Source organism: Dermacentor silvarum, chromosome 9, assembly GCF_013339745.2.
Source record: "Dermacentor silvarum isolate Dsil-2018 chromosome 9, BIME_Dsil_1.4, whole genome shotgun sequence".
NCBI classification, from domain to species: Eukaryota; Metazoa; Arthropoda; class Arachnida; order Ixodida; family Ixodidae; genus Dermacentor; species Dermacentor silvarum.
The window spans coordinates 95383413-95411104 of NC_051162.1; the positions used below are offsets into that span (position 1 = coordinate 95383413).

Below are 27692 nucleotides of genomic sequence, written 5' to 3' on the forward strand. Positions count from 1 at the left end.
CGTGACCCACTGGTTAAAAAAAAAAAAAAAAAAAAAAAAAATGTGCGAGCGCTTTCGCTCCAGTCGGCCGGCCCTGCATATTACCCACGTCAGTTGGTTATCTTAGGTGAGCCAGGGAGGCCCTCTATTACGAGGAATGCATGCGTGGCAACCAATCACTGTACCCAATACCATGGACAATCTGAACCGTACGTAACACATCCCCGAGCAGGAAAAAAAAAAAAAAAAAAAAAAAAAAAAGAAAGTTAACCGTGTTAGTGTAATGGTTACCATTTGCGGGTCGGGATTTCCTACGGCTTAACAATTAGGTGCCGACCGTTCTTTCCGACGCGCAACTCTGTTTTTACAACAGTGACGCTGGCGCGCGCGAGAGCGTGACGTTACTTGGTATCAAGATTTAGACACTGCTGCTATTTTTAAACGAAGCCGATAATATATTCTGTGCCTATTTCCATGAGGGAAATCCCCAATCTACGGCGAGACGCTCCTTGCCAGCCAGGTAAACGACTCGCTAATTTTTATTTCGAACATCCCTCCTCTTCCGAGTGCGAAAAAACCCAAGGAAGTGGCAGCGGTGAGGGTGTGCAGCACGCACCAACGTGCATTCATTGACGTCAGGTAAACGCGAGGCGAAGCACACTTCCAGTTTTGAAGGTAATACAAATGGCGGCGCCCACGTTATACGCTGTTGCTTGGTAACGTTACCAACTTTACTTGGCAAACTGTGTTGCGCGGCGTTTGAAAGCAACTGGCGATTCTTTTACTCTGATGCGGATGAATACGCTTCTTTCGCGCTTGCTTGCGAAGGTCATCACGGCCGTGAACTTGTACAAAGCACATCTACGAGACGGTTTCGCATTTCGACCGCATGGAGGTGAATCTGCGGCAGGTGGCTGTTCTTTATTAGCTTCAAAACTACAGCACGTCATGCAACCAGTCTTGCTTCCGAAAGCTAACAAACCTTCGCGCTCTCTTAGAAAAAACAAAACTATTTAAAACCAGGTGTATTTTGTTTAAATAAAAGCAAACGTAGTTGTTATTTTTGTCGATAGAGGACGCGACAGTTTGCGAGTTACAACTTTTTGAAGCAATTAATGTGGCAACTTTCAGCGCAAGTGTATTGCGATGTTCTGAACCGGGCACAAATTTTGAGATCTGTGGGTGCTCCCGACCAATGGGCGGCAAGCTCGCGACGTGTTTTCCTGGAAAACTCGCGGCGACGGATTGTCCGATACTATCCGTCGCGTGCCAGTTTGTATTGTTTATTATTTCGCGATTATCGTGAGTCATTCAGTCAAAAGTTGTTCTCGGCGGCGCCTCGAGTGGACGATGGCGGGTTGCTGCAGTGTTACGTGATCGGTCGCGGAGTAGACGCTTTCTACGAGACGTTTTGGGGCCGGCCAGCCGAAGCGCGTCATACCCAGCGCCTGAATGCGCCTTCCCGTTTGCGGAATCCCTCTCGCGAACTGCGGCGGATAGGCTTGATCGCGGACTCGACAATCGAAAGGTAAGCTTCTTCAGGCTCGCCAGCGGACATCTCTCTCGTTTTAAGTTTCTCTCTAAAACAGTCGCCTAGGCCTAATACGCCGTTTTATCGCGATAGCGGCAGATAAACGCTACTTCCTTCGGTGATCTGTGGCTTGCCGATTCGGACGAGAAAGAAGCGGTGGTGTTAACGCATGCTTTATCGGCGTGCCGCGCGCTTCGGTGAATGATTATTTCTCTTTTTCGCCACGCGCTTCGGAGATCGCAACGTCGCCGATAAACTGCGTTGTTGCCTTGGAGAGTTCCTTGACACCGCCTGTCGAGCCGGCGATGCCGCTGGTCGTGTCTTCGTCGTTCGAGACGAACGTGTCGACGCGAGAGCCCAGTTTGGCGATATCGCGCGGGAGCGGACTGGGAATATCGACATCCGCTAATCGTACCCGGTTCTGGGCACGGTAAAACGGCGGAAGGTTTCGTTGCCAAATTATTATTATTATTTTTTTTGTTCTGTCGCGGTAACGCGGACCGCGAGCCAAGAAAAGGAGCTGGTCGTCGTGCAGTGAATTGGCGCGTTCGAGTGTGTCGATGCGATTCGGACGAAGAAAGCCGCCGCCCATACGTGGTTGTTTTTCTGTCCTGAACATTTTGTTTTGCATTGAGAGCGGCGACTGGTGTGCGACCTTGTAATCAGTGTTGACACGCGCACATATCTCATGGTGACAGGTGTGTGTGAATGTTCACACGTCTTTCGCGCGGTTATCGAACTTGTGCTTGTCCAACAGCGTAGCCAAATAAACGTCCCGCCCGTTTGCACCGGGCAGCATCGCGCATAACATATCTTGGAACGAAGTACAAAAGAAATCATTTCTATATTACCGAAGGCTTTGCTGACAGTCACACTGCTGATGACACTTGCTGTGACATGGAAGCGGTGGGGAACACGTCAGTAGCAGAACCTACGTTTGAATAGCCACTTTTTGCGTCTCACCAATTCGGCGTTGCACAGCGACAGTTACGAATCTCCTCAGCCAATCAGGAACGAGAACCGGTCGCACGTGAGACAAAGTAGGCTCCAAAGATTGTGCGTCGCTAATCCATCCGTGTCCGTAATCTGCGCACGGAAGGATTAGCGTCTGACGGCGGGTGACGGCCCGGCTTTTAGCTCTCATTTCTGATTGGCTGTGTAGTGACCCGTGGCGTTCCCCGAACTTGACAGGAGTTTGTGACACGGCAGTATGATATCGTGATTTGGGGGCTTGTTGGCTTTGCAAATGCATGGTTAGCTGACTGCCAAGTACATTGCGCTCTTTTTTGCTCTGTCTTTTTTCTTCTCTCCTTCTCTCTCTCTCTATACCCTAAACCCCTGATGTCAAAGGTCGTGACGCTCCCTGGGTTCGTACTGGGCCCCGGGTTCGAAGCGCCCACCCCTCTTCGCTTCTTCCTCTTGCATGAGTTGAGGCCAGCCCATTCACTAACATGCAAACAGACGTCAGCCTAGATGACGTAGGTAAGGCTTGCTGCTCACTAACCACATCTTGTAGCATCTTGTACCATTGTGTTGCAGAACATTGGCTTGTTACCCCATGCTAGTTACTGTTAACCTGAATGTCAATAATGACTCCAGCTTACAATGATTGTTGTTTGCTAATGTATAAGGGGTATGTATGCTTAAGCTGCATAATCTGCTGGGCTGTGTGGGCGAAGATTTTGTGGCAACTTGTAGATGTTATCCAGGTGTTCATCTTGTGTAGCTGGATTTTTGCACAATCGCACAGGATTAATAGTTAAAACCATCAGAAATCAGTTGGAGCTAGCAGCAAATTGGATAGTAGATAAGTTCAACTAGTCAGACATTTTAACCTTGGATAAGTTCTGTCAGCACTTAATTGCAGCATGCAAAATAAATGACACGGTTAGTGGAAACGTGTGGAATATGACAAGAAGTGCATCACCTGTTAGAATCGTTGGACATCTGTGAAAACTAATTCTGTGTAGTGCACTGCCTTTTAGCAACAGATAACACCTGTGCTTTGCTCTAGGAAAAAGTGCTTTGGAATATCCTAGCAAATTTGCCTCGTTGGGTTGCATGCTATTGCAGCTTCTGTTAAGATTCAGCTTATGCAGTTTTTACAAGTTGACACATCTTTCCTTGTGGTATGTTGTCACTTTCTGATATTTTTTTTTTTTTTCTGTGTAGATGTATGTTTTTCATAGTTGGAAGGCACATGCAGTATTAGGAGACTGCAATGATTCTGCATTCTGCGGAGGCTCATTTGTAACATGAAAAACGGGAAATCTTTGATTTTTGAATTCTCCATTATGAGGTTAAAAATATTTATTGCATAAAACAAAACAATAAGCAAATCTCACAAATACGTTTGGCTTGTTCTTAGCTTGAATTAGTCACATACACAAGCATACACACAATCACATACACGAAAATGTCATGTCAGCCCTGCTTTAGGATTACACAGAAAATCTCTTTCTGCTCGTGCGGGACTGCTTCATAAGCTTTTGCCACTGAATGGTGTCAAGTCTTCACGTTGTCGTCTTCTATCTCCGGACGGAACAGCGGAAGTGATAGAGCGGCACATGGCGGCCGAGCCGACTTACCTGAGCCTGGACCAGCAGGCACGGCTGCCAGTGGCCCAACCACAGCCACAGCAGCAGCCACATGTGGTCATCCTTGAGCAGCCTGCATCGCGAGCCCTGAGGTTCCGGTACCAGTGTGAGGGCCGGTACCCGGGCACCCTCGTTGGAGTCAACAGCACCGCCGAGAACAAGACCTACCCCACCATCAAGGTGCGCACATTGAATGCTTTGTCGCTTTAGACAGTTGCGGCTGTCTGGCTTCTAAAGGCTGTGAAGGTCTTGGGTGATATTGATAGAAAACAAACGACTACACCGTAGTGCGTGGATTTGAAAAAAGCCATTCATTTATTGTTCCTTTTATACAGAAATACCAGCTTGCTGATGTAAGTGCAAGGAATAGTTCTTCGATGAAGACACGTTGAGGAACCAAGGAAGTTCGAATTTAAGTTTATGCAAGGCTAACTAGAATGAGAGGGCAGCATACCCACAAGGCCAACTGCAGTTAAATTTTGGATTGTGTAAAAAGCGCAGGTTCACATGGTGCATATGCAAAGCAGCTTTCGTTTGAAATTTTACGTTCTAAATATGAGTGGATGCTAGCAAAAATGGACATTTCTGATGAAGAAACTCAAAGACACACTGCCATCACTGGAAGCGAGCTTGATAAGACATGTGACCTGGCGAAGATTTTGGAAGCCATGTTCTGGGATCTGTGCATCGTGTCCACGAACCAGCAGGCTTCTGTGTCGTTTGCTAATTAGGGGCCACTTAAAGGATTGTAAAGAGAACTTTTAGGCAATTACCAGCTTTGCCAAGATTGCTTCAAACCATACACTGCTCATTTATAACCAGTTTATCAAAGGTGAAATTGGGTTGCCCTTGAACTGGCTTGGATGTATTTGTAGTCATTATTGGCAGCTGTGGCAGCAGTGTATTTTAACAGATTTCACAGCCTTTCTTAAAATGAAACCGTGGCAGTTCCATAACGAAATTGCATTGCAACACATATAGGTATGATGCATGCCATTTTATGAAACAAATGGCATAGTGTGAGCTTGGTCTGCAATGTCGATTGTTGGGTCAATCGTACCTACCGTGTGCAGGTGGCTCTCCAGTGCACAGGATTTATTACGCACGAACAAACATTGTACAGTCGAAGGCTTTTATAACGAAGTGCTTGAGGCCTCCGAAATAATCTGTTATACATGTCACTCCGTTCTAAAGGTTGTGCACCGCACCGCTCACAATAGAACTGGGACAGAATGATTTCTTGGTTGTACAGGTCATTCTGCTGTAGCAGCGCTCCACTGTAGTGTGTTTGTAAACACATGCAGCATGGGTGGGAGTCAGTTTATTTAAGCTATTTCGCTTCTTTTCAGTATGGTTCCAGTGTAAAAGAACATGCGGAGTTTAGTACTACTTACTGTTGGGGCTTGGTTTGACGTAATGTGAACTTTCTAGCGCTAACGGGATGCAGGCGATAGGAGAGAAGACAAGTGTGTTTGTCTCTGTTGCCATCGTCTGCATCCTTTTATACTCGCAGGCAATTTTCTGTGGGAACGAAGGGAAAGTTGCAAGGACCGTGCTTCTGCAGACGTGTTACTACGCCGAGTAGTCGGGCACCATTTAGTTCTCTGCCAAGTAGTCCGGCAGCGTTTGACGGTGCTTGCTCCGTTTCTTTTTTCACTGAGCAGATACCGAGTCAACGTAGCTTGCTACTTGCAGTGGGTTTGTGTTTGCTAAAATGCGAGTCAGCAAAGTGAAAAAATAATACATTCCAATTTAACAGTGAGTGGTTAGTTTTGTCCTAATGTAAGTGCCATAGTAAATGAGTTGTTTATACTGAGAAGTACTTCTGTTTGGGCAAGTTGGTGCAATGTATTGCAAGTTTAAACAGTGCGAAAAGACGAGCATTAAGGTACATGTAAAACAGCGCAGATACTTGTATGTGTACCTTTGTCCTCATCTTTTCATTCTGTTTAAACTTGCACTATGTTTACACTGCTTTCTATTCCCCAGCTTGAACAGACGCGAATGAGACTGCAGGACTTTTTTTGAGGAGCGCTTCGCTTCTGTAGCCTTTCCTTTTGTTGCCACAGAAATTTGAGCGTGAGTAAGCTCAAGCTTGTTCACACGAAATGCGTAGACGTGCGTTGACAACTATTGCGCGTACCATCCCGTCCTTGCAGGTGATGGGCATCCAAAAGCCAGCCGTGGTGGTCGTCTCCTGTGTGACGAAGGACCAGCCATACCGGGTACACCCTCACAACCTCGTCGGCAAGGAGGGCTGCAAAAATGGGATTTGCACGCAGCACCTCAAGCCAGACATGACGTGCACGTAAGCTAGACTTCTTTTCATTTCGCACTTGCATCGATTCAGTGGTTGCTAACTGTCACAGTCTTTCCTGGTATCAGATCTAAGCAGTTGCACTATTGTGTGACGTGTGCTAGGTGTTTCAGTGGCCGCCCCCTCTTTATGTTTATTTGTTAAATACCATGAATTTGAGGCCAAATGAAAATTTCTGCTGAAGACCTGTAGCAATGGCGAACATCTGAATTTGTGATAATGGATGATAAAAGCCTCGAATGCGCTTCTTCAAACACTTTGTTTGACTTATTCAATACGACTGACTTAGGGCTAGGATTGTTAAGGTGTCGTCAACATTCCGGTCTGGTGGCACCATTCCTGCCGCCCTCAGTTCCTTGCCCTGTTTCCTTCAGCGTCCCTATAACAGCACTACTAACTGTAATACTGCCATCTTGGTCTGGGCAAGTTATTTTGGAAGACTAGAAACGGCACATAAAGGACGAAGGACAGTGAAAACACGACACGGGTGCTAACTTTTGCAACTGGATTTTTATTGGGGAAGCATCTAGTGTATATACATAAACAATACTCGTGTGTCAGGCAGTACAAAAACAAGCAAATGAATTGGGGCCTGTCAATCATCCATCAAAGTACAAAATCTCTGTGTCATGCAACGTGATTGATGTTGTACTTAAACTCGTGTCTGCATTCTTTTTTTTTTAATAGTATCTGAGCTGAAATCTTGGAACAGGTGCCAGGCAGAGAGTTCCTTGTAAATGGTTATGCTTTGTGGACCGGGCAACTTCGGTTTTGGAATACAGTATGCCCCTAAAGGCATTAAATAAGAAAGTTAATTAGGGAAGTTTGATCAGTAATAATTCATGAAAATTCTGTTGTACATTTTGTATCAAATTTCCCACCAGGTGTTTCAGAGACAGTCACCAGTGACGACTGTCTCTGAAAGCTAGGTCTGTGTTTTATCTTGCACTTATATTTCATGTTCTGCTGCCTTTGTCAACATTTATAGAAGTTCAAGTCGTGTTCGTCTTTTGGCTTGCAGCTTTACAAGTCTTGGAATCCAATGTGTCAAAAGGCGAGATGTTGAACAGAACTTGGTACAACGAGAAAACATTCGGGTTGACCCATTTCGAAGTAAGTACGCAAGGCTTAGAGAGATTGTTTAGAAGCCTTACGCAATTACATATAGGTTTTTCCTACAAGGAGCTTTGCCTGTTTTAGTGAAACACATAAATTCGTTGTCAAACAGCAGTGAACTATTGAACAACCGCCCTTTGTGATTTTGGTGGTGATGATGATGTGAGAGTACCGTTTGAAAAGAGGTGGCATATAACACTAAGCTTGATCTTTAACCTCTCTGGCGTATCTAAATATTTCAGTGCTTCCATACGCTAAGCTACCTTATTCAAGACGGGGAGTTCTCTTCCTTGTATGTTTTCCTTTAATTTGGGCCACCAGTTTCACAGCTGTCTCTTACTACTGCTGTCTCTTCCACTTACTGTCTATTCAACTTATTTACTGTTAGTAACAACAGTGCTTACTTCCATCTGTCTCTAAAGTCCACGTTTATTACTGGGTGGACACTGTGACATACTCCTTGAAGATGCTCAACAATTTCTGCACCTATTACACACACTATGCATAAATCGTCTTCAACTGAAAAGGTTCTTCTATAGCTCTGCATTCTAGGACACCCTTATCCGGCTTCGAATAGTAGGGCACTGTCCTTTTGGATGACTGTAATTTTTTTCCGTTCAGATTTAATTTCTTTGCTGTTTGATATAGCAGCAGATGGCAGTACAAGGTCTCCAGGACATGTCTCATTTCTGAGCCTAACTGCAAGCATTCTGTGCACTTTGAATTAAGTGAACAGGCTGAGGCAAGCAACACTTTATAGATGCTTGCATACTTTGAGTGCCATTGTTGTTCGTGCTGTTTCTACTAGAAAAAAAAACTAAAGCATAGTGGTACACAGGCACACTGAAAATGGTGACTAGCCTTGGTTTTTGTTCTCTGAAAAATTGTGCTACAATGTTGCTGGAAGCTGCTCCTTTTTTAATTATCATTTGGGCTAGTGTAAAAGAACTTAAGCTAGGCTTGTGACAGTCAAAATCTGTGCTTCTGGGGTAGAATCCACAAAGCTTTTGGCTAGCAAGAGCTGTTTGCCATGGGCCAGCCAGCCACTTTTGTTAATAACAGTGTCCAGCTTCACAATTGGCTAATACTTGCTCTGTGAAACAGTTCTGGCACAAGAACTTTTTGTGAATACGAGCCCTGTTCTTTGGAGCGTTGCTGTATTCTGCTCTGGAGGTGCTCATGTAGTTCCTGCATTGCAGATGGCTTTGCCCACAAGGACCAGGCGGCCAGCATCGACCTCAACGCAGTGCGTCTCTGCTTCCAAGTGTTCCTCGAAGGCTCACAGCCGGGGAAGTTCACGGTTCCCCTTCATCCCGTGGTCTCGGACATCATTTATGACCGCAGTGAGTGTCTGCCTCTTGCTTCCTGGCTGCCAGTCATTGCAAAATCTTAATGCATATCAAATCTTAATGCCGGTCAAAACTGAGCCATCAGTGTTATACTCGGGTTTGTAGCACAATCTGATCTTGGATCTTAGAAACAATGCAATCGAAGGCACAGTTGGGCAGATGCTGATACTATTGCACAATATGCATGCCTGCCATCCCTCCCAGATTTGTTGCAAAATTTACTAATTTCGGCTCATTGTACGATTTCACAATTGTATCGTTAGTTATTACGAAAATAAATTCTGTTCGCAAAAAGGATTCGCTCGTCGATCTGTGACCGTACTTCATGAAGTATTCTGATTGTGAACAGAGGCTGAAGGGTTACCTGCTCGGAGCAAGTAAGTTCCCGAAGCAGGTGAAATCAGCGACAGCAAAGTTGGTGAAAAAGTCACCGTGATCTAGAAACGGTGTGTTGCCTGTGAGTTTGTGCTGTGCCAAATTCGCTGCATATAAAGATAAATCATCATTCATCAACTAAGGTTTGACTATTCTCTTAATAACAGACGTATTGCTGATGTTACGTATTACAAGTACATAGGTGTTATGATTAATTCCCAGCTTAGTTGGACTGACCATATTAAATATTTATCACGTCATCTGCAAAACAAAACCTAGGCTTCTTGAGGCATAAACTTAAAGGAACACCAAGCAGCGTTAAGAAATTGGCATATATATCTCTCATCAGGCTGAAACTAGAATATGCAGAAATAGTCTGGGATCCACATACCAAAAAAGACATTTCAGAGCTGTAAAAAGTGCAGAGACGTGCAATGTGTTTTATCTACAACAAATTTCGAAGTACTGACTCTCCATCTGCTCTAATGGTAGCTAACCAAATTCAGCCCCTCCACATAAGGCGTAAAATTTCCCGATGAGGCTTTCTTCATTCACTTATTCATAGAAAATTTGGAATCTCTCTAGACCCTAACGTCACGTCCTCAGTTACACGGAAAACCCACCACAAACATAATTTCACGTCGGCCCCCTACTTTGCTCGGACAAACCAATATAAATAGTCATATTTCCTGTGAACAATCACGGAATGGAATTCATTGCTAGAAGATGTGTTTGAAAATGAAAATTTTGTAAATGCTGTTGCCAACAGTGTATAATTGTGTCGTATTCATGTTTTCCATATTCTGCCTGTCCGCTGTTAGTGATCAACCCTGTATTTTATTGACTTGCACTACTGTTTCTTGGCGTTCCGAATATTGTATGTTTTATTTTTCCCATCATGCTAAAATAAAAATAAATAAAGTGTATATGGCATCCTCCAAAAGATGTGTATGCTTGAGACAAACTTAAAAAACAACTCCTTTTTGTGTTTGTTGGCTGAACCTATTGGAGGAGCAGAGGAGACAGTTTTTAAAGTGGGTTCTCACATTTATGGGTCCTCCTGCATGAAGTTTTTAGATGTTCCAATGTTGTACATTTATTTAGACACATAACAGGTGACAAAAACAAAGACTATTGTGATTGCTTGTTGCTATATCATAGCACTGCTGCAGTGAAAAGTGATAACCAGCTGTTGTCTCTTTTCCACGCTGTTGTTGAGAGATTCAGCTATCTCAAAAATCTTCTTTGTACATACGAGGCACTAAAGCCTCTCTTTAACTAAGACAACACATTTTTTTTTTTTTTTTGACAGGTTCCTTGGCATTGAACATCCTGTTTGTGTTAGGCGATCTTTAGACAACTGTGCTGCTTACTACAGCTTTTTTTTTAAAGGTCAGGTGCTTGTTTTTTTGTATTTGTTTGGTCACACTGGCATTCATACTTGTCTATGTTGCAACTGCCCATGTAATCATGCGTGTTTTTCTTGACAAAAACACCTTCACTTCCTTGATGCCTTCACGTACAGGCAAGAGATAGCACGCCTGATAGCCTTCTCCTGTGCCTGACCAGAAGGGCGGTGCTTGAGATGATAATTTTGGACAGAAATGCTTTGTCCAGCTTTATCACCTGGTAACAGTTGTCACTGGATAGGTGCCCTACCTGTCACATTATGTACGTAGAAACCGGGAAGAGTCATACGCATTGGTAAACGCCGGGATAAGAAGGCTTGAAGCATTTTTATGTCATTTAGCATTACTTTCTTGAGTAAGCCTTATCTGCCAGAATAAAATCGGGGTTTTGAAATACTAATTTGCTGATGTGAACTGATTTAGCATTACTCCTTTGGTATCCCATTAAAGTCCACTTTATTTTCAAATGTGGGTTGTAGACTGAAGGCCAACAGACTTGTTTTTTTTTGTTTTTTTTTTTCTACTGGGAACCTTTGCAGTTTGGTGCCTTTAGAAGCTCTAGAAGTCTTCATCTTGCAGAGGCTTCATCTGTTTGTGTTACCTCTGTTTCGGGAAATCGTTAATCATTGCTGTACTTTTCAGTTATGAGTGTACTCGGGTGTCTGACAAGCTGTTTGCAAATGGGTTAAGATAGTGATAAAGGCTGTTGAAGTTTGTGTTTGTTAATTACACTTTTTTTTTTTTCAATTTCTCTTCTGCAGAGGCTATGTCTGATCTAACGATCACCAAGCTTAGCCACACATGTGCTCCTATGTCTGGTGGCTTGGAGATGATCCTGCTCTGTGACAAGGTCGCGAAAGGTCAGTGTATTCTGGCACAGACGAACCTTGATGTAACGAATTATCAGAGATAGCAAAGTGGATCTAAAATTTGCTTGTTCATGGTTTATTTCAGTGCATATTCTACTCCTATAAAGAAGTTGAAAATGCAGAATTCAATGTGGTATTGGTTATAATGAAGGCAGTTTTTGTTTGCAGTGGCTCAAGATACCATGCAAGCTAGCAGCAAAGAAGCCTAAACGCTTACAAATGTAAATTTAAAGTGCTTTCCCGTACATGTGTCATTAGCCGCAATGAAAATGTTCTGGTCACTTTTGCCATCAATGAACGGGAGGCAGAGCTCACCTCGGCCAAAAGCTTGGCTTTATCTGGATTGGTTTGTGACACAGAGGTGGCTACTTATTGCTTTTTGTGAAGATTTCTCTAAAACTATTACTTGTTTCAAAATGTAGCCGTGGCTACTGCTGAGTTCTTCGTTCTCCTCTTCTATCTTCTCCTCTTTGCCACGTTACAATACTTCTCTTTTTTTGCATCATTAGCCGATTCGTTAGTGGCAATTTTTGTTCTTTTAAATGAATATCAGATAAAACGGAAAAATATTTCTTTGGTTGCAACTTTGTTTATTGAGGTTTGATTGTATACGGATAATTTTTAACCTCTTAATTTGCTGCCCTCTTAACTCATTGTCACTAGTGACTAATGGACAAGAGTTTTTGTTGGGCACTTTAGAGCGTAGTCAAGGTACACTAGGAAAGTGTAAGAGTGTATTTTAAAAAGCCTCGCATGAAGGCATCCTAAATGGAACACTGAGTCAGGCCAATAGGCAGGTTACTGTATTGAAAATATGCATTTTTGTTTGACAATAAACGGTAGTTAATCTGTTGTGAAAATTGAATGCCAGAGTTGTGTTCCTGAATTCTGTGTACTATCTGTGTGCGAGCGACATCGTGAATGTGGTGGTGCTTTGGTGTCTCTGAGCGAAAGGTCCACGAAAGTAGCATGAACAGCTGCACTAAGCTTAGCTAATAAAGTGGGACCAGTAATACGTGCAGTGATTAATATTTGTGCGATAATAGGCTGCAAGGGACTTAGTTTAACACCAGGAAGCCCAAGCGCCATTTCAAATGAAGGTAAATTAGAACTTGCGCACCTTTATTTCTGGCCACACAGAGTACATTACCAAAAAAATAAAAAAAGCAGTGACGTGCGCTATGTAAAATAATTTGCTAAACTGAAACCTCGCTTTAGGGTGTCAGAAATGATAAGCTTACTCTGCTCAAATCTGCATTTTGAGGTTTCAAACTCAGCATATCGGAAGTGATACGTTGGGGCTTTGTGGATTTAGTAATGCAGCTATTTCACACGATGTGATGTGTGAAGGTTATGCTGCAAGAACTGTCCAGGTGTTCAGCGTCGTCTGTTTGTTCTCTTCGTGCAGACGACATCGAGGTGTGGTTTGAGGAGGAGAGGGACGGCCAGACGGTCTGGAAGGAGCGGGCCGAGCTGTTGCCCAACGGGGTGCACAAGCAGGTGGCCATCTGCTTCCGGACGCCCCGCTACCGAGACCCCATCATGGCCGACGTGCCCGTCGATGTGCACCTGCTCTTGCGGAGGCCCTCCGACGGTGCCCTCAGCGAGCCGCGTGCCTTCACCCTGCACCCCAACGAGCGGGGTGGGTGTCACACCAGAACTTTGGGTCTTGTATCCCAGTAGCATGGGAAGGTTTACCTTCATTTGCATCGAGCTACATTCGCGTTTTGTGTCATTAACTTCCTGCTGCATGACATTGTTTAATGCAATTTGATGAACATGACATTTGCGATGAAAACTACGATCTAGTGAGTCGGGCAACTCTTTCTAATGTGTTCCAGTGCTTAATGCGTATTCTCTAAGAATATCAGGAACTAGATGCAGGGTCAGCAAGGCCGATGCAGTATACAAATTAAAATTGTGTAACTAAATCGCTCATTTTTAAAGAAATACAAAGCTGCTTTGCATTTGACCTGATCAGTGACCGACAGCTCCTCCACTCCATGCTGGTTCTGGTACCTTGGCCATGTTGCTTGTTTGGTATGTGTTACTTAATTCATGCTTGGACTGAAGCCTGTGTTCCACTTTGTCTGGATATGTAACAGTCAATTATGTATGTAATTGTGATCTGAATGTTTTAATTTATTGCCATCACTAAAATATAATTTCAACAAAGAGATGCCCACTTTGGAAAGTTTTGTGCATACACTGTTGAATCTCTTGTCCTTTATTGGCACATCATCATCGCCGTTGTATGTAAATGATATTATCCTTGCCACATAGTACCACTAGAACCTAATGTCATTTGATGTATCAAATGTCATTGCCTATAAATGACATTAAATTTTTTTTGTATGACAGGGGTATTACTTGTGATTTTCGGCTTAATGTATGACTACAGTGCATTCCGCTGATACAAGCATTTTCAAAGCCTAAAGTTGAGACATTGAGCAGCTGTTTCCTTGTAATCTGGGCGGAGTTTAAAAATATATTTGGTATTGCAGTGAAGACTTTTTAACCCTTTGAAGGCCTTTGATGACAGTAGCTAATTTCCAGCCAATGCCGCTTCTTGAAAAAATTTGACGAACCTATCTTGTCGACTGTACTTTGGAGCTGTTAGCAGGGTTTTTGATGAAGTAAGCACGTAAAACAGTTCTGCAGTTATCATTTGATACGACGGTTGGCAGTAAAGGTTTATTGTGGTTGCACTTGGTCTGCGTGCAGAGGAAGCTTTGGGAGGCATGTAGCCCAGAGCCATAAAACACGATCTTGGCAAAACATTTGGGTGTTCCTAGGTTAAGTAACCCTCAAAAACAGGGCCTGACAGCTAAAGATTTGTCTCTTTTGACACATCACCTATGTGAGCGGGCATCAGAAGTTGTATTGTAATCACTGATTGCTGCTTTAATTAAATGAAACTCACTAAGAAGCTATTGTAGTAATCACATTAGAGAACCTGTTGCAGTTGCAGGAGTGGTTGGGAAGGGACCTGGACGTGTGGCCTTGCAACTTGTTTCTCCTGTATTTTGCAGATCCCGAAGCAATAGAGCGCAAAAAACGCAAGATTGGCGAAGGCTACTTTGACCGGTACTTTCAGGAGAGTGTTCTTCTGGGTGCATCTGCCGGTAAGTACCGTTGTTGGTGGTACCATTAAGATTGTACTGTTAAGGCCGTACCGTTGAAAGTGGTACCGTTTGTGTCCTGGGCTGCCTTTGTTTTCCCATCATTGGGGGTACCATTAAAATTGTACTGTTGAGGCGGTATCCTTAAAGTGGTACCATTTGTAGCTTGGTGTCCTACAGTATGTGGGTCTAGAGCTAGAGCAGGGCTTCTGTGAGGGAGGAGGCTACTCCCTCGCAGTGCACTCTTGCAATCAGTGCACTCCTACAGCAGGTTTTGAAGACTTGGGTCCAACTCCATTTGTTTAGTAGATGTCAGCCTAACTAATTTATCTTAAAGTAAGCCCCCGATGGAGCTTCATGGATTACTTTATACATCCTAGTAATAGATGAGTAAAGCTGGCAATTGACATCTGCATTTGTGCGATCGGCGCCACCACCCGTGCCTTCATGAGAGCTAAGTGGTGCGAAGTAACATGACTCATTTCTTCGATCGTCAACAGCAGTGACGACTGTATACGGAGACGTCACTCTTGCGCAAATCCAAGCATAGTATGAGGCAGGGCATTTTAGAGATTCTTTAAAGCCGCTCTAAGCCTAATAAATGTTATTTTTGGGGGGGGGGAGGCTTGGAAGTGTCACATACACTTGCGCTTTTGCATAGAGGTGATTAAGATTTTCTTTTTCACGCTGATATCGTCTACACTTATACAGTGGAATCTCGTTGATACGATTCTGCATAATCCGTTTTTTTTTCTTACCGACAATTTTTTTTATATACAATTATTTTCGGATCTTACGATTTTCGGATGATACGTTTTATTTCCTGGTTCCCGTGAAGATCGTATCAACGAGATTCCACTGTAATGAATATTGAATATAACAAAGGTATTTTCGTGTCATGTGCAACTTCGTTAGAATGAGGTTGCCTAGTTTGTCTAATGGCAACATGACTTTGGCTTCTACGCTTAGTTTAAATCTTACACTATCTTTGGCGACTGAATAAGTAATAGTGCACAATCTTTACTTCCAAGTGATATCTTGTAAGAGGCGTTCTACACAATCTGTCTTTCTGTTCATTTTTCATTTGCCCATGATAGTACATGGTGAGTTGGCTAGATTGTGCTTGAAACATTATCTTCCCCCTTCCCCTCTGTTTTTCTTTTCTGCACATAATTTTGGTGCACTTTGCATGCACAGGTGATTTGTAGGTGCAGGGTAGTGATATGGAATGCTAACCACTCCTTGCATGCACCACAATATAGTGCTTTTGACCTTGTTTTGTTATTTTGAGTTGTGCGGTTATGGCTGTGCCCTTGTCTGCATAGAATTAATGAAGCTTTAGCCTTTCCGCAAACATGTTGTTGTCTACAGAATACCGAACACCAAAGGCACAGATGTGCGTAGCAGCACTTGTAGCTCCATCTTGTGACACTGACGTCAACCACAGCATACGGAACTGTTATTGCAACTAGCATGTTTGTTCTATCTGCTGCTGCAGAAGCATTGGCAGCGACAACCATTAGCATTAGCTCCCTTATTTTTTGTTCTCTTCTACAAAAAAACAGTGGTGCAACAGAACATTTCTAGTGATTTGTGGTCATAGGTCGGCAGTATAAAGGAAAACTCATTCATACTTGCTCACTATTATATTTGAGGATTCACACTCACGTTTATACTCACGTCTGTTCACACTCACATCTTCGAAGTGAGTGCGAGTGCGTGCGAACCTATGGTTGAGGTTTAAGAAAGTGTCCAAAGATGGCGCTACCAGTGCTGCCGCTGTAAATGCTTCTGATGTTCCAGTATTCCATAAAATCAATATAGTTTACGGAGTACCATAATATCACTACAGTTTACGGAGTACCGTAATATCACTACAGTTTACGGAGTACCATAATATCACTACAGTTTACGGAGTACCGTAACCGTAAATTTACGGAGTACCACAAACAATAATGAGTTTACTGGAAGGCTAAAACTCGCTAATAACAGCACCACAGTTTACATTCTTTTTCCTCACTGCCCTTGTTTCTTTTCTTTTTTTTTTTTTCCTTTACACCCTTCTGTCTTGCCTGCCGTTTTTGCCACCTTCCTGGTCCTTGCACGTGGGCATCTCGACTGTGCCCTCCTGTTCCTATAGCGCCGATGGTGTCCGTGCCTAGAACTATGCGACAGGCGGTCAGAACTCAGGCCAGGCCTGAGAGCGGTGAGAGCCATTTTTGTCTTCAGTTTGCTTCCTTCCATCTTGTTTTATATTTTCCTTTTTTTTTTCTACCACTTGTTTGAAACATTCCTAAGTGTGTAAGTGCCTATAGAATGCAGTAGTTTTACCACGTGTGTGACTTTTGTCTGTTGCATGGCAAGATGAATCCTTGTTGTAAGAGACTCTTGTGCAGAAACAGTGCTTGCGTACTGAAACACTACAAATCCACAGGCCTGCCATCATATCGGGTAGTGCAAGTACTGCACGTGGTCTTTAGTGACCGCAAGAATGTTGCCAGTATTTGATTACAAAGTGCAGGAGACTAGACAGAGGTGAAGTGGTGGACACAATAAGGTGACCTTGATTACACATTGCAGAAGACTGTGACGTATGGATAAGGCAAGATATGTCCTTGATCACATAGTTCAAGAAACAAAAAGTGTGTGGACAGGACACAATCTGCCCACACCATGTCCTGTCTTCTGCTCTTTGTAATGAAGGGCCTGTCTTCTACACTTTGTAACAAAAGGTAACAATGGGAACTAAGTGTAGTTAGGACATCTCCTATGCTTGCCCTGCAGCATAGATCACTTGTCTTTCTGTCCCGTGTTCTGCCCTGTACATTCCACGAAGCTTTAGCCCCAACTAACCAGCAGTTTCTGCTTGTCAGTAGGCTTCCATGCCACATGATGTGATGAGCTGGACATGTAGACCACAGCCTCTGTGTCAGTTTTCATGAAGTATATGTGGTTTGTTTCTTTGACATACCTGGGGGGCGAGGGGGAGGGATGCATAGTGTGAAAATGTATCACTTTTTGCTTTACACTGCTTGCTATGGTGTAAAAGACAGTTATATTGCTATGGTGTGATGGCTTCACGGCAGTTGGCGGGATTGCACTGTTCTCATCTTGTTCTTCAAGCTGCCTAAGGGTAGTGGCACTGTTGAGTGTTGGCGACAAGCGATAGCAAACATGTTACAGAAAGGTATTCCATTGCACAAATCACAGGTCGTAGCCCTGTTCCCGAGGCCATGGTTGCAGCAACGGCAATGCAACAGCAGCAGCACCCAATGATGCAGCAAGCCGGTGCAACCACGATGGCACAGCTGACACCCGTCAACCCGCAGTACCGCGGCGAATTGGGTGCAGTGGCACCGCCCGCATTCGAGCCCGAGGTGGTCGAGACAGCCGAGAAGCTGGACAGCCTTGACCTTGGCATTGACCCCAACGACATTGCGCTGACTTCGGGCGACCTAAACATGAACCTGAGCGACCTGGCCAGCGCCCCAAATTTGTCACTGGTCAACCTGTCGGCGAGCCTGTTCGACAGCGGCAACAACATTGCGAGCGAGTCGAACCTCATGGACGACGGCCGGGGACTCCTCAACGACCTGGGCGGCTCCCGTGTCTTCAAGACAGAGCCGTCCTAATGCCGGTGGTGGTCTGCTGCTTTTGCGTGTGTGTGTGGTTTTTTTTAAGTGCCGTGAATGCTCGTGTGTGGGTCTTTGGCGGATGATGTGTGATCAGTGTACTATTGGGCATCTACTGCAAATAATGAGAGACATCACAGTGTGGTAAGCTTTGAGTCTTGTTGCGGTCTTGAAGCCCGGTGACCTGAATCTCTTGACACGCTTTCCTTTGTAACTGCAACGCCTGGTGGCATGGAATTGCTTCATTTGACATGCTCTCTTATGCCGCAACTGCAGCATGCAGCATTCAGCGCACTTTGGAATTGGACTGGGCAGAGTGCCCTATTCGTTAGATTCCTGCAGCAAGTGGTGCATCAGATGCACTTGAACTAGAGAGCAGGAAATAAATTCAGAGGCAAAATTCCTCATTAGGGTAATCGGGAGTAGACGACCTTACTTTAAGCTCAGGCAACGATTGTGGTAATTGCCGAGAACCAGCAAGCTATTGGAGGAGGCCAGTGCTTAGCGAAGGCAGACGTCTTGACGCTCTTTCCTGTTCAGAGAGGCAGTTGACTTTTCCAACTATGACAGCCACCTCCTTAATTACGTATTCAAGTGACAATGCAATGTTTCCATTGCTATCGGCTGGCCTGCAAAGGGCCCCCCTTCTACCTTTAGGCTGACAACCATCCAAAATGAAGCAATGCCTGAACAAAAAACACTTCACTGCTGTCCACATCATCGGCTGGTGAAAGTTCTATAAAGTCAGTGATGTGGGAAACGAACTTGATTGTAAAGTCTTTAAATTCGATGGTTGAATAGCTTGATGCTCAACACTGTCATGTCTCTCATAATGTGTAGCCAGCTGAATGCAATATCTGAGGTCCACAGATTTTCCCTTTGTCCATCTTCGCTCGGCATGCTTGTCTGACGGAGGGTACTCCGGAAGCTTCTGTCGCCACCACTTCAGCATCTCGAAACCAGATGAGATTCAGACAGGTTTATCCTGTATATTTTGTAAGAAATGGGATTCATCTTTTTTTTAGGCATAGCTGGAAGCCTCTTCATACAAAAGGATTATTCGTTGACAGTCATGTTGAATGTGTGATGCTCCATGTTCCACGTGGAACCGTCGTTTAGGTTACGCACAGAACTCTTGTTGTGAACGAGGGTTCTGCACTGAACTTCAGGTATCAGAACATCTGTTCACTGATGTTGTTTAACATTTTAAAGCAATGCTTAATGAGAGACTATGTAATGAGGGGCTCCCAATTTTGACTGCCTCGCCTTCTTTAGACATGTGTCCATAGCACAGCGCACAAGTGTTATTGCATTCCACCCTCTTTGGAAGATTCTGCCGCTGTGGCCAGGGCTCAAACCCACAACCTTATGCAAAGCAGAAGCATCAGGCATACAGTATGACTCTGTCGGTAACCAGATTGTTTCTTTAACACGCTTTTGCCCGACCAGACTGTCTGTCTTCCGTCAAAACGGTTGATTACGCCTGGAGATCTTGTTGCACTGTATATTTTGCAGTTACATTCTCAAATGGACTAGCCGTGTTACAGTTATATTTTTTTGTGATTTATGACACGCTGATAAACGTCACTCCGTCCTATATTTTGAGGCGAAGCAGCTCTTATGGTTTGCGGTGCTCTGTGACAAATACTTCGGTGTTCACTCTGAAGTTGTTTATCCCTGGTCACATGGGAGCACATGTAAATGTTCATTTCGGAAAAAATGGATCGTCTCCAAGCCATTGCTTGAAGCTAATGCAAGAGGCTCTGATGTGATAGCGCCGATTATTGTGGCTTAGTGGCGCTTCTCAAGAACATTTGAACTCTATAGCTGTCTCATCAATTTGCATGGATTTCATCAGAAGCGCACTCATTTACATACGATGACCTTTGGACAGGTACCATATTTACCCGATTCTAACAGGCACCCGATCTTATAATGAGGAAAAAGTGCCATGCCTCCGAGTCTCGCAATTAGAAAAAGAAACCTGCAGAGTTTATCTTTACTGAAGGGAAATTTATTCCCGCTTAAATAATGTTTGTCATCGCTGACAGACAGCTCGGTAAAAAATTTGTACGGACCACAACATTCCATCCTCCATGAGGTATGTTGCGTTTGATATTCCACATTTCCTGAATGACTTCTCTACGCCTCTTCATCTCGGACCAAGTCTAAATGTATGGGTTTGGAACAATATACACGCGTGTGTCTGTACTCACTGTAGCGTACAGTGCAAGTTGTCTTCGCTATTGGTCGCTGTATGTTCCAGTGTGTCGTGGACCTTATGCCGACTTAATTTGCTCTTTTCTGCTCACTTCACTCTAAATTTACTGATCCTATGACATTTCTTCTTTATCTTACAATGTTATTATTATGTGAAAAAGAATATCCTTCATCATTGTAGGGAGACTAAATCTTTGAATTTGATTTTTTATATAACTTAAGCAATAATGACTCTGCAGCAATTGGGATCGGGATGGGAACCCACACCATGACCGCCTACTTTGCCAGTTCGTCCTGCGACACATGCGAATCTTCGGATCAGTAAAAACATGTGACCTGGCTCTGTTAAGCATGTAAAATAGCTTACTCTAATGAGCTTTCATATGAAAGTGGCGCTTCATCGTTGCCGACTTACGAGAAAACTTAGTTTTGTCATCTTGTGATGATTATGGCATTGGCGCTTGTTCCGATGGTAAGCTGCTGCCAACACCACGAATGTGGTTTTGGTTTCGTATCTGATAGTAACTCGCAGGCAGTTTCCAAGAAGGTGCGCATTAGAATTGGATAAATATGGTACGTGTAACGCAGGCACTGATGGCATGTGAAAGGACTGATATTTCTTTTCTTTTTTTTTGATGGCACGATCATGTTCGGTAACGTTTATGCGAAAATCATTGTCTACAGTTGACATCTTATCTTCGCCTTCCATTGTGCACATTGTGAGCTTCTCATCGCATTTCTGCTCTCATTGCATATGCATAATCCAATCTTGCATGTTTGAATGTCCGTTGATGTCAGTGAAAGCGGTGTTTTGCGCCGAGTGTTGTTTAACGTGTAAGCATCTTTCCTCGGCTTGTTGATGCAATGTGACATGTTTGGGCAGGCCGGTGAATGGTGGTACAGGTACTGCGACGGTTTGTTGTTGAGGCCCTTGAGAATTGTAGATGGCTCCGTCTCAAGAAATGCGACTTTGTCGGTAGTGTTGTTGTGGTTGTCGATTAGTAGTGAAAAACGTTGCGTAGTTTATTGCAGTGTCAACAGTGGCCCCTCTTTTATTTTTATTCTAAAGCATCTTTGCATGGGCATTCACTGTCAGAGGAGCAAGCTGCCACGCAGATGTGGGCTGGTTTTGTCACAGTTGGTAACTCGGTAGTGAAGACAAACCAGGCAAAAAACAATTCCATGTGTTTTTAATAATGCGGACCAAAAATTGCAACTGCACTTTCGAATATGAGTGACAACAACGTAACAGTAAACGTGAAATTTTTCTATCGAGTTGTTAGAATAAAAATGTGGGTCGCTGTGTAAGTTTGTGGTTAATCATTGCTGAGCGGCGAAACACAATTTGGCCTAGTTCATCTGATTGTGTGGGAAAAATTGATGTACCGGTTCACTGTTTAGCTGTTGCTGAAGTTCAGCTTTAGAGTTGGCATTTGCACACATAAGTCTCCATGCAATTTGCAAATTAAAGAATGTTGCCCAGGGTCTGTCAAAATAGTCCTAGTAAAGTGCATAGGCTAAATATGGTAATGATGGTGAAGCATGCTCACACTGTGAAGGCCCATGTCTTTTTTCTTTTTTTTTTGTGTGTGTGTGTTTGCTACATTTTGACTCATAAGCATTTTCTTAAGTTTTCTGCTTCTGGGAACTTGAACCCAGGAAAGCTGGCTTGGTAAGAAAACACTCGAGCATGTTGCACGCTCCTGTGGAATATGTGCACAAGCTGCGCCCTTCAACTGAAGCATTAACTCTTTTGAATTCATTGAGCGAGCCTTGCGTGACGTACGATTTCCTTTAAGTACACCATTCAGATTCAAGCCAACCTGATGTTGAGACATGGTTACTTTTCTTGGAATGGCCCTCGACACGAATGTTGCTTGATAATGCCCGATAAGGGCTGAGCAGCGGAGAAATTGTAACCACTTGACGTGAACATGGTAGTGGATGTGGTCACAGGCAGTGGTATTACTGTGCTTGATAGTGGTGTGGCTCTAGTTCAAGCTAGCAGCACGAATTGTTGCTTGGTACTGTTTCGAAATGCGTTGAGCCAAGGTTGATTAGCCTCTGATCGTTTTTCTGTTAATGTAAGGACGCACTAGGAAGGCGCATAGTCTTGTGTTTTCGAGATGTTTTTAACGGCATTCCGCACACGTGGGAGGTTATTGTTCTTATCGAATGTTTTTAACACCAGTGTATTCTTTAACAGCTGTGATATGCATGAAACATGTTTTTCATGAGTGCTTTCTATTGAGGCGCATTTATTTCCTATGGGGCTTTTCAACTTGGTGGCGGTGCAGTCCATCCTTCATTATTTACACAGAGAGGTTTGCTGTCGTTGGTGTTTGACAACTAGTGGATTTGCTGGTGTCACTGCTGTCAGGGTCTTAATTTGGACTTTACTGTGCGGCGTAGTGCTTCATTGCACGCTTGACTCGGTGTATTTTTGGTGTTTGTACTTAAAATGCTGTGCTCGGTCTAAGGTCTCACATGCTCTCACGAGCAATATTCATGCTCCCCCGACACATTTCAGTTTTATGTAAATATGTGCGCACAAATCTTTTTTGAAGTTTTTATTGTTTTACATTTCCAAGTTAGGGGCACAGAGGACCTGTTGTATTTACTATACATTCGTGCCTAATTTTTTTAAATGCTTCTACAATCTCTTGCTCATGCTGATGTAATCATTATACATTGTTTTCACTCATAGATATTTGTGTTGGGACATTCCATGTCTTTTAATTACTTTACCGGTTTTTTAATTGCTCAAGAGATTTACGCTACATGTTTCTTTTCGTGAGATCACATTCATTTATATAGTTATTTTGTTGGTTTCGCTGCGAGTTATCTGTGCTTGTACTTTTGTATCTGCCTAGTGAACGACCGTGTCGTGCTGTGACCAGTGAGAAGTCGCACATTGCTGAATGTTTCATGCTTGTTGCTTACATTGCCCAATAGTCTGTACAGTGGTTTAGAATGTAGTGTCCACTGAACGCTCTTTACCTCGATAACAGTGAGTTGTCTCACGAAGTCGAAGCTACAAACATTGCAGGCTCGTACTACTGACCGGTGAATGAACTTATCTTTTACAGTTCACCAGACTGCTGGTCTCTTGTGTGTTTTCCCGGTGTGCTTGTTGTGTAAGTCTGCACGTACGTTTTTGAGATTCCTATTGTCAAAGATGTTATGTCCTTGCCCTCGGGCGTCGTCCATATGAGGTGTTTTGAGATTTTCTGCCGCATAGGTACTTGTATGTGACTGTTATTACAAACACATTCTACTGGATGCTACAGTACTTCGAACTGTCATCAAGTGAAATTGTTTTAAGAGGACATCAAGGCATGTTGTCACGTTGTTAGAATTTGTCAACTTGTCACAAATGTTTCCTGCGAAGCTTCCCATTGTGTTTCTTGCGATGGTGCTGGCACCCGAGGACACGAAACTTGCATGGCAGGTGTTTATTTTTCAAAGAGCATGTTCTACGATGCAACAGTCTGGGCGTGGGCTGGATGTTGTCGCGATGGCCAGCAGGCCGTTTACATCCTTATCATGCCAGTTAAAATCACCCACTGGGAATGATTGTTGCATCTGAAATGTATAGAAATCGACGTAACAGCGACTGTATTATTGCCTGTCCATCTCGCTTGCCAGTGCCTTGTGCATTTCTGTTCCTCGAGTACCAACATCATCGTAAGCATACAAACTATTGTAACCAGCCCAGTTTGCAAAAGACTTGACTGCTGTCTGCGCCTAGAACGCCATTGTAAGCGTACAACCATATAGCGTCAATTTGGACCGGTTTGTAGGAGAAAACTGTTCATGTTCTTTACTATTGTGCAATATGACTGCAAGGTAAATTATGGCCTCTGATGTCCAGTGGTCTACACTTCTCAATCAGAGTGGACTGTTCAATACCTTGATTGTTCCATTGTGGACAATCAAGTATGTTCAAGCTTGCCTTTGTGTTCTTTTGTTCCAGGAGCATTGCTTGCATATCTGTTTTCTGTACTTTTGATGCTTCTTATGTGCTATATATTGGCCTGTAGTAAGGATTGCTACGCATCATTTGCACCATGCTGTAAAAACGGTGAGGTCCATCAGGAAAGAGTGGCTTTCATCCGATAAAAAACGCTCTTGGGACCACTAGGCAAGTTCTTTCGAAGTGTATTGCTGTGCAGAAATTGCAAGCAATGCGACTGACTAGCATTGCAATATCTTACTGTGATTGTCTGAATAATCTACATTTGTGAGATCTGTAAAGAATGTGCACTTCGACATCTTTTCTTTTTCTTTTTTTTTTTCTTGCGCTTGCTGGACAGCTGACACCAGAAGTTGTTACATGCACATTTCTTTGAATTGTGTGTTTTAACGGTTGGTAGTGATGCAGAGGGGGGTGGATTGAGCACGATGGAACACTTTTGAAACAGTGTTTGTTCTTTTATGACACAGCTGTCAGGCGTAAAGTTGGAGGCTTACTGCAACAGAAGAATTTCACTTTGGCTAAATTGGTTATAAATAATTTGCGTATGCAATTGAAGCAACCATGGCAATCCCTAATTGTCTAATTTTTACCAGCCTATAAATAGGACCTAAGTAGATGAAACGTGCACCTTGTGGTTAGCGGATATGATACTGATCCTAGACCATTTCCAAGATTTTCACTGCATCGCAAGTACCACTTAATCTTGTAACTCATATTGAGAATTTGTACTGGTTCTCAATATTTTGGGTCCTGTGTGATTTCCAGTGAGTGGTAATAGCAGCATTTTTTTTTTTTTTCAGTTTCAGTTTAGTATCAAAAGTGTCTATTTTTGCGAGTTTCTTGCGACGCATGCACTTGCCCTTCAAATGTAAAATCAGAGCCGCTGAATTAAAAAAAAGTGTGTCCTGCCACGCCAGGCAGGCTGCAAAGGGAGCGAGTGTTCCAGCCGTAGTTGCATTCGTGGCCGCTTGGCTGGCCCAACCAGCGCTACTTGTGGGGGATGGGACGTGCGGCTTCCACGGGCGATGGCGTTCCTAGCGCGTTCCTCACACTTTTTCTACTCCGGTCCCAGACAGCAGTCCTTGACTGGTGGTGCCACGGTGGATCACGCCGTTTCCGATGCACGCGGCAGTCTGCACCTTTTTTTTTTTTAATCCAGCGGCCGTGGTAAATTTTGCGCGAAGGCTGCTCGATGTTTGCTCCTTCTGAATTAGGATTTTCATGCAGTACAATATTTTGTTGTAGTTTGCCTGTAAGGCAAGTTTGATGGATAACTAAATGGTGCCATTGAAATTTTTAACATGTGTAATGTGTATAATTGGAAGGTGTCCGAAAGCCTGTGGCTGGCTGCACTATTGAGGACATTCGTCACATAGTGGTGTCGTGCGTCATGGTTAGTAGTGGCAGGGCTTTATAATTTCTTACTGACACATCTTGAAATGCACTTTAGAAGGAACTGCACGCCATAGACTAGCTAACGAAAACATAGCGTTAAAGAATGTGTCTTCTTCTTAAATTCTCTTAGTTGGGTTTTGATATTGCAGCAGGCACTTTGGCGTTGGAGTACAAACCAAAAGGGACAATGAATGTATCGTGGCTTCGAAAAACTATTGAACATGTTGGTTACTTGGTGCCTCTGCCCATGAGTTGACAACAGAAGTGTACAAAGATTACTGAAAAAGAAGAGAGTTTTAAGAGCTGTTCACAAAAGTGTGTTTGGAGAAAAACTGTTTATGCTTTTTTTTTTTCTCCATCAGAGCGTAATGTACTGTGATTGCCATGCGAGTCATCAGCCCTTTTATTTTGCGTGTGTGTGTGTGTGTGTGTGTGTCACATTTTATGGAAGTTTTTCTTTCTGTTCATTTGTTACTGTGGCGCCCTCTGTCATATAAATACTTATGGTTTACATTGTTATTGCCCTATAAGGTATATGAAGATGTACATAGTCTGTGCTTAATAAAAAGGCCACATGACTTGAGGCTTCTGAGAGCTTATCATGGTACTCGTTTTTCACTAGGCTTCTTTCTTTAGCAAAATGATTGCTTTACACTTGAAAGATAAGCAGAGTTATCTCTGTATTTACATGGCACTAAGAATAGTTTTACGATTGCTTTCATACAAATTTCATTGCTTTTTGTCTGTTCTGGACTCCTCGTTAAGGTATACAGTCGAAACCGGATATATCGAACCTGAAGGGGATCACCAGAAAGTTCGATACATAGGTATTTTGATATATGAAATAAAAATTTTGTACAAAAATTTTCAAATGATTTTACTGCTGTTTGTTATACACAATAATTTGTTATAGGTGGGTTTGATATATCTAGGTTCGACTGTATAGTATATGTTTAAAAGAAATGGAGAAGAGATTGTGGCTGAATATACTCAGCAACATACCCTTAAAGCTTCTACACTGTGCAACACTACTTGTCACAATATGTTTGATTTTTCTATCGGTACCAAAAAATCCAGAGCGCTTCCACTACTTCTGTGATTGAAGCCAGCGAAGCTGCGACTAGTGGTAGGTCTGCTATAGTGAATTTATATATTATCATTATTGACTATATTGAGCGTCTTCGGCATGTTCATCAAAGGGCAGTGACGCCGGAGTTTTGTTTTCGTCCGATGCGAAGGTCAAGTAGTGCGTTTGCTGCGCCAAGTCCGCCCCATGGTCATAGACTAGCGTATGAGCCACATCGTTCATAACCACGGCACACTGCACGGCGCCGTCAGGCCTGACGTCAGGATCCTGGAAGATGTGGTTAAACGTGCGTCCCTCCCATAGCGAGTCCAAAGGGGCACAACGATTGGTGGGATGTGCCGCTGCCGAGTATCGCGACGCTTATGAAATCACGAGCCATCGGCGTTGGCGATCGGGTATAACAATGGACTATCCATCATTCGTTTTGACACCTGTGCTAAGGCACAGCTGGCGGGAAACCGCCACGCACATGGAGCCAAATCGCCACGCATATGGAGCCGAAATTGATCTACTTCCGGTCTATCTACTTCCGTTGCCGGACGCAATCTCCTGGAACCTAGCCATTAACAGCTTCGCTGTAAAAGTGCTGATGATGGAAAGCAAGGACAGACGCCGAACCAAGGGCCCGAGTCATGTTATCAGTGCCAATCCAAGGTTTCAGCTGCAGCACATTTCATGCTTTGACAGCTTAACTGTGTCCATAATTGTGCTGGTT

At 43.6% G+C, this 27692-nt stretch overlaps 1 protein-coding gene across 3 annotated transcripts; it reads left to right on the forward strand.

The window, feature by feature from the left end:
- Positions 1-1185: 1185 nt before the first annotated feature.
- On the forward strand, positions 1186-26489 carry LOC119463390 (embryonic polarity protein dorsal). 3 transcript variants are annotated; one of them, XM_037724230.2, is made up of 11 exons: positions 1186-1507; positions 2861-2992; positions 4058-4287; positions 6267-6415; positions 7446-7537; positions 8740-8883; positions 11435-11533; positions 12951-13184; positions 14575-14667; positions 16805-16870; positions 17875-26489. In XM_037724230.2, exons 2-11 carry the CDS (start codon positions 2962-2964, stop codon positions 18294-18296), a joined length of 1560 nt encoding a protein of 519 aa, XP_037580158.1. In that variant the 5' UTR covers positions 1186-1507; positions 2861-2961; the 3' UTR covers positions 18297-26489. The 3 variants fall into 3 exon arrangements, with proteins under 3 accessions (XP_037580158.1, XP_037580160.1, XP_049512094.1); XM_037724232.2 differs by lacking the exon at positions 16805-16870; XM_049656137.1 differs by lacking the exon at positions 2861-2992.
- The last annotated feature ends 1203 nt before the right edge of the window (positions 26490-27692 follow it).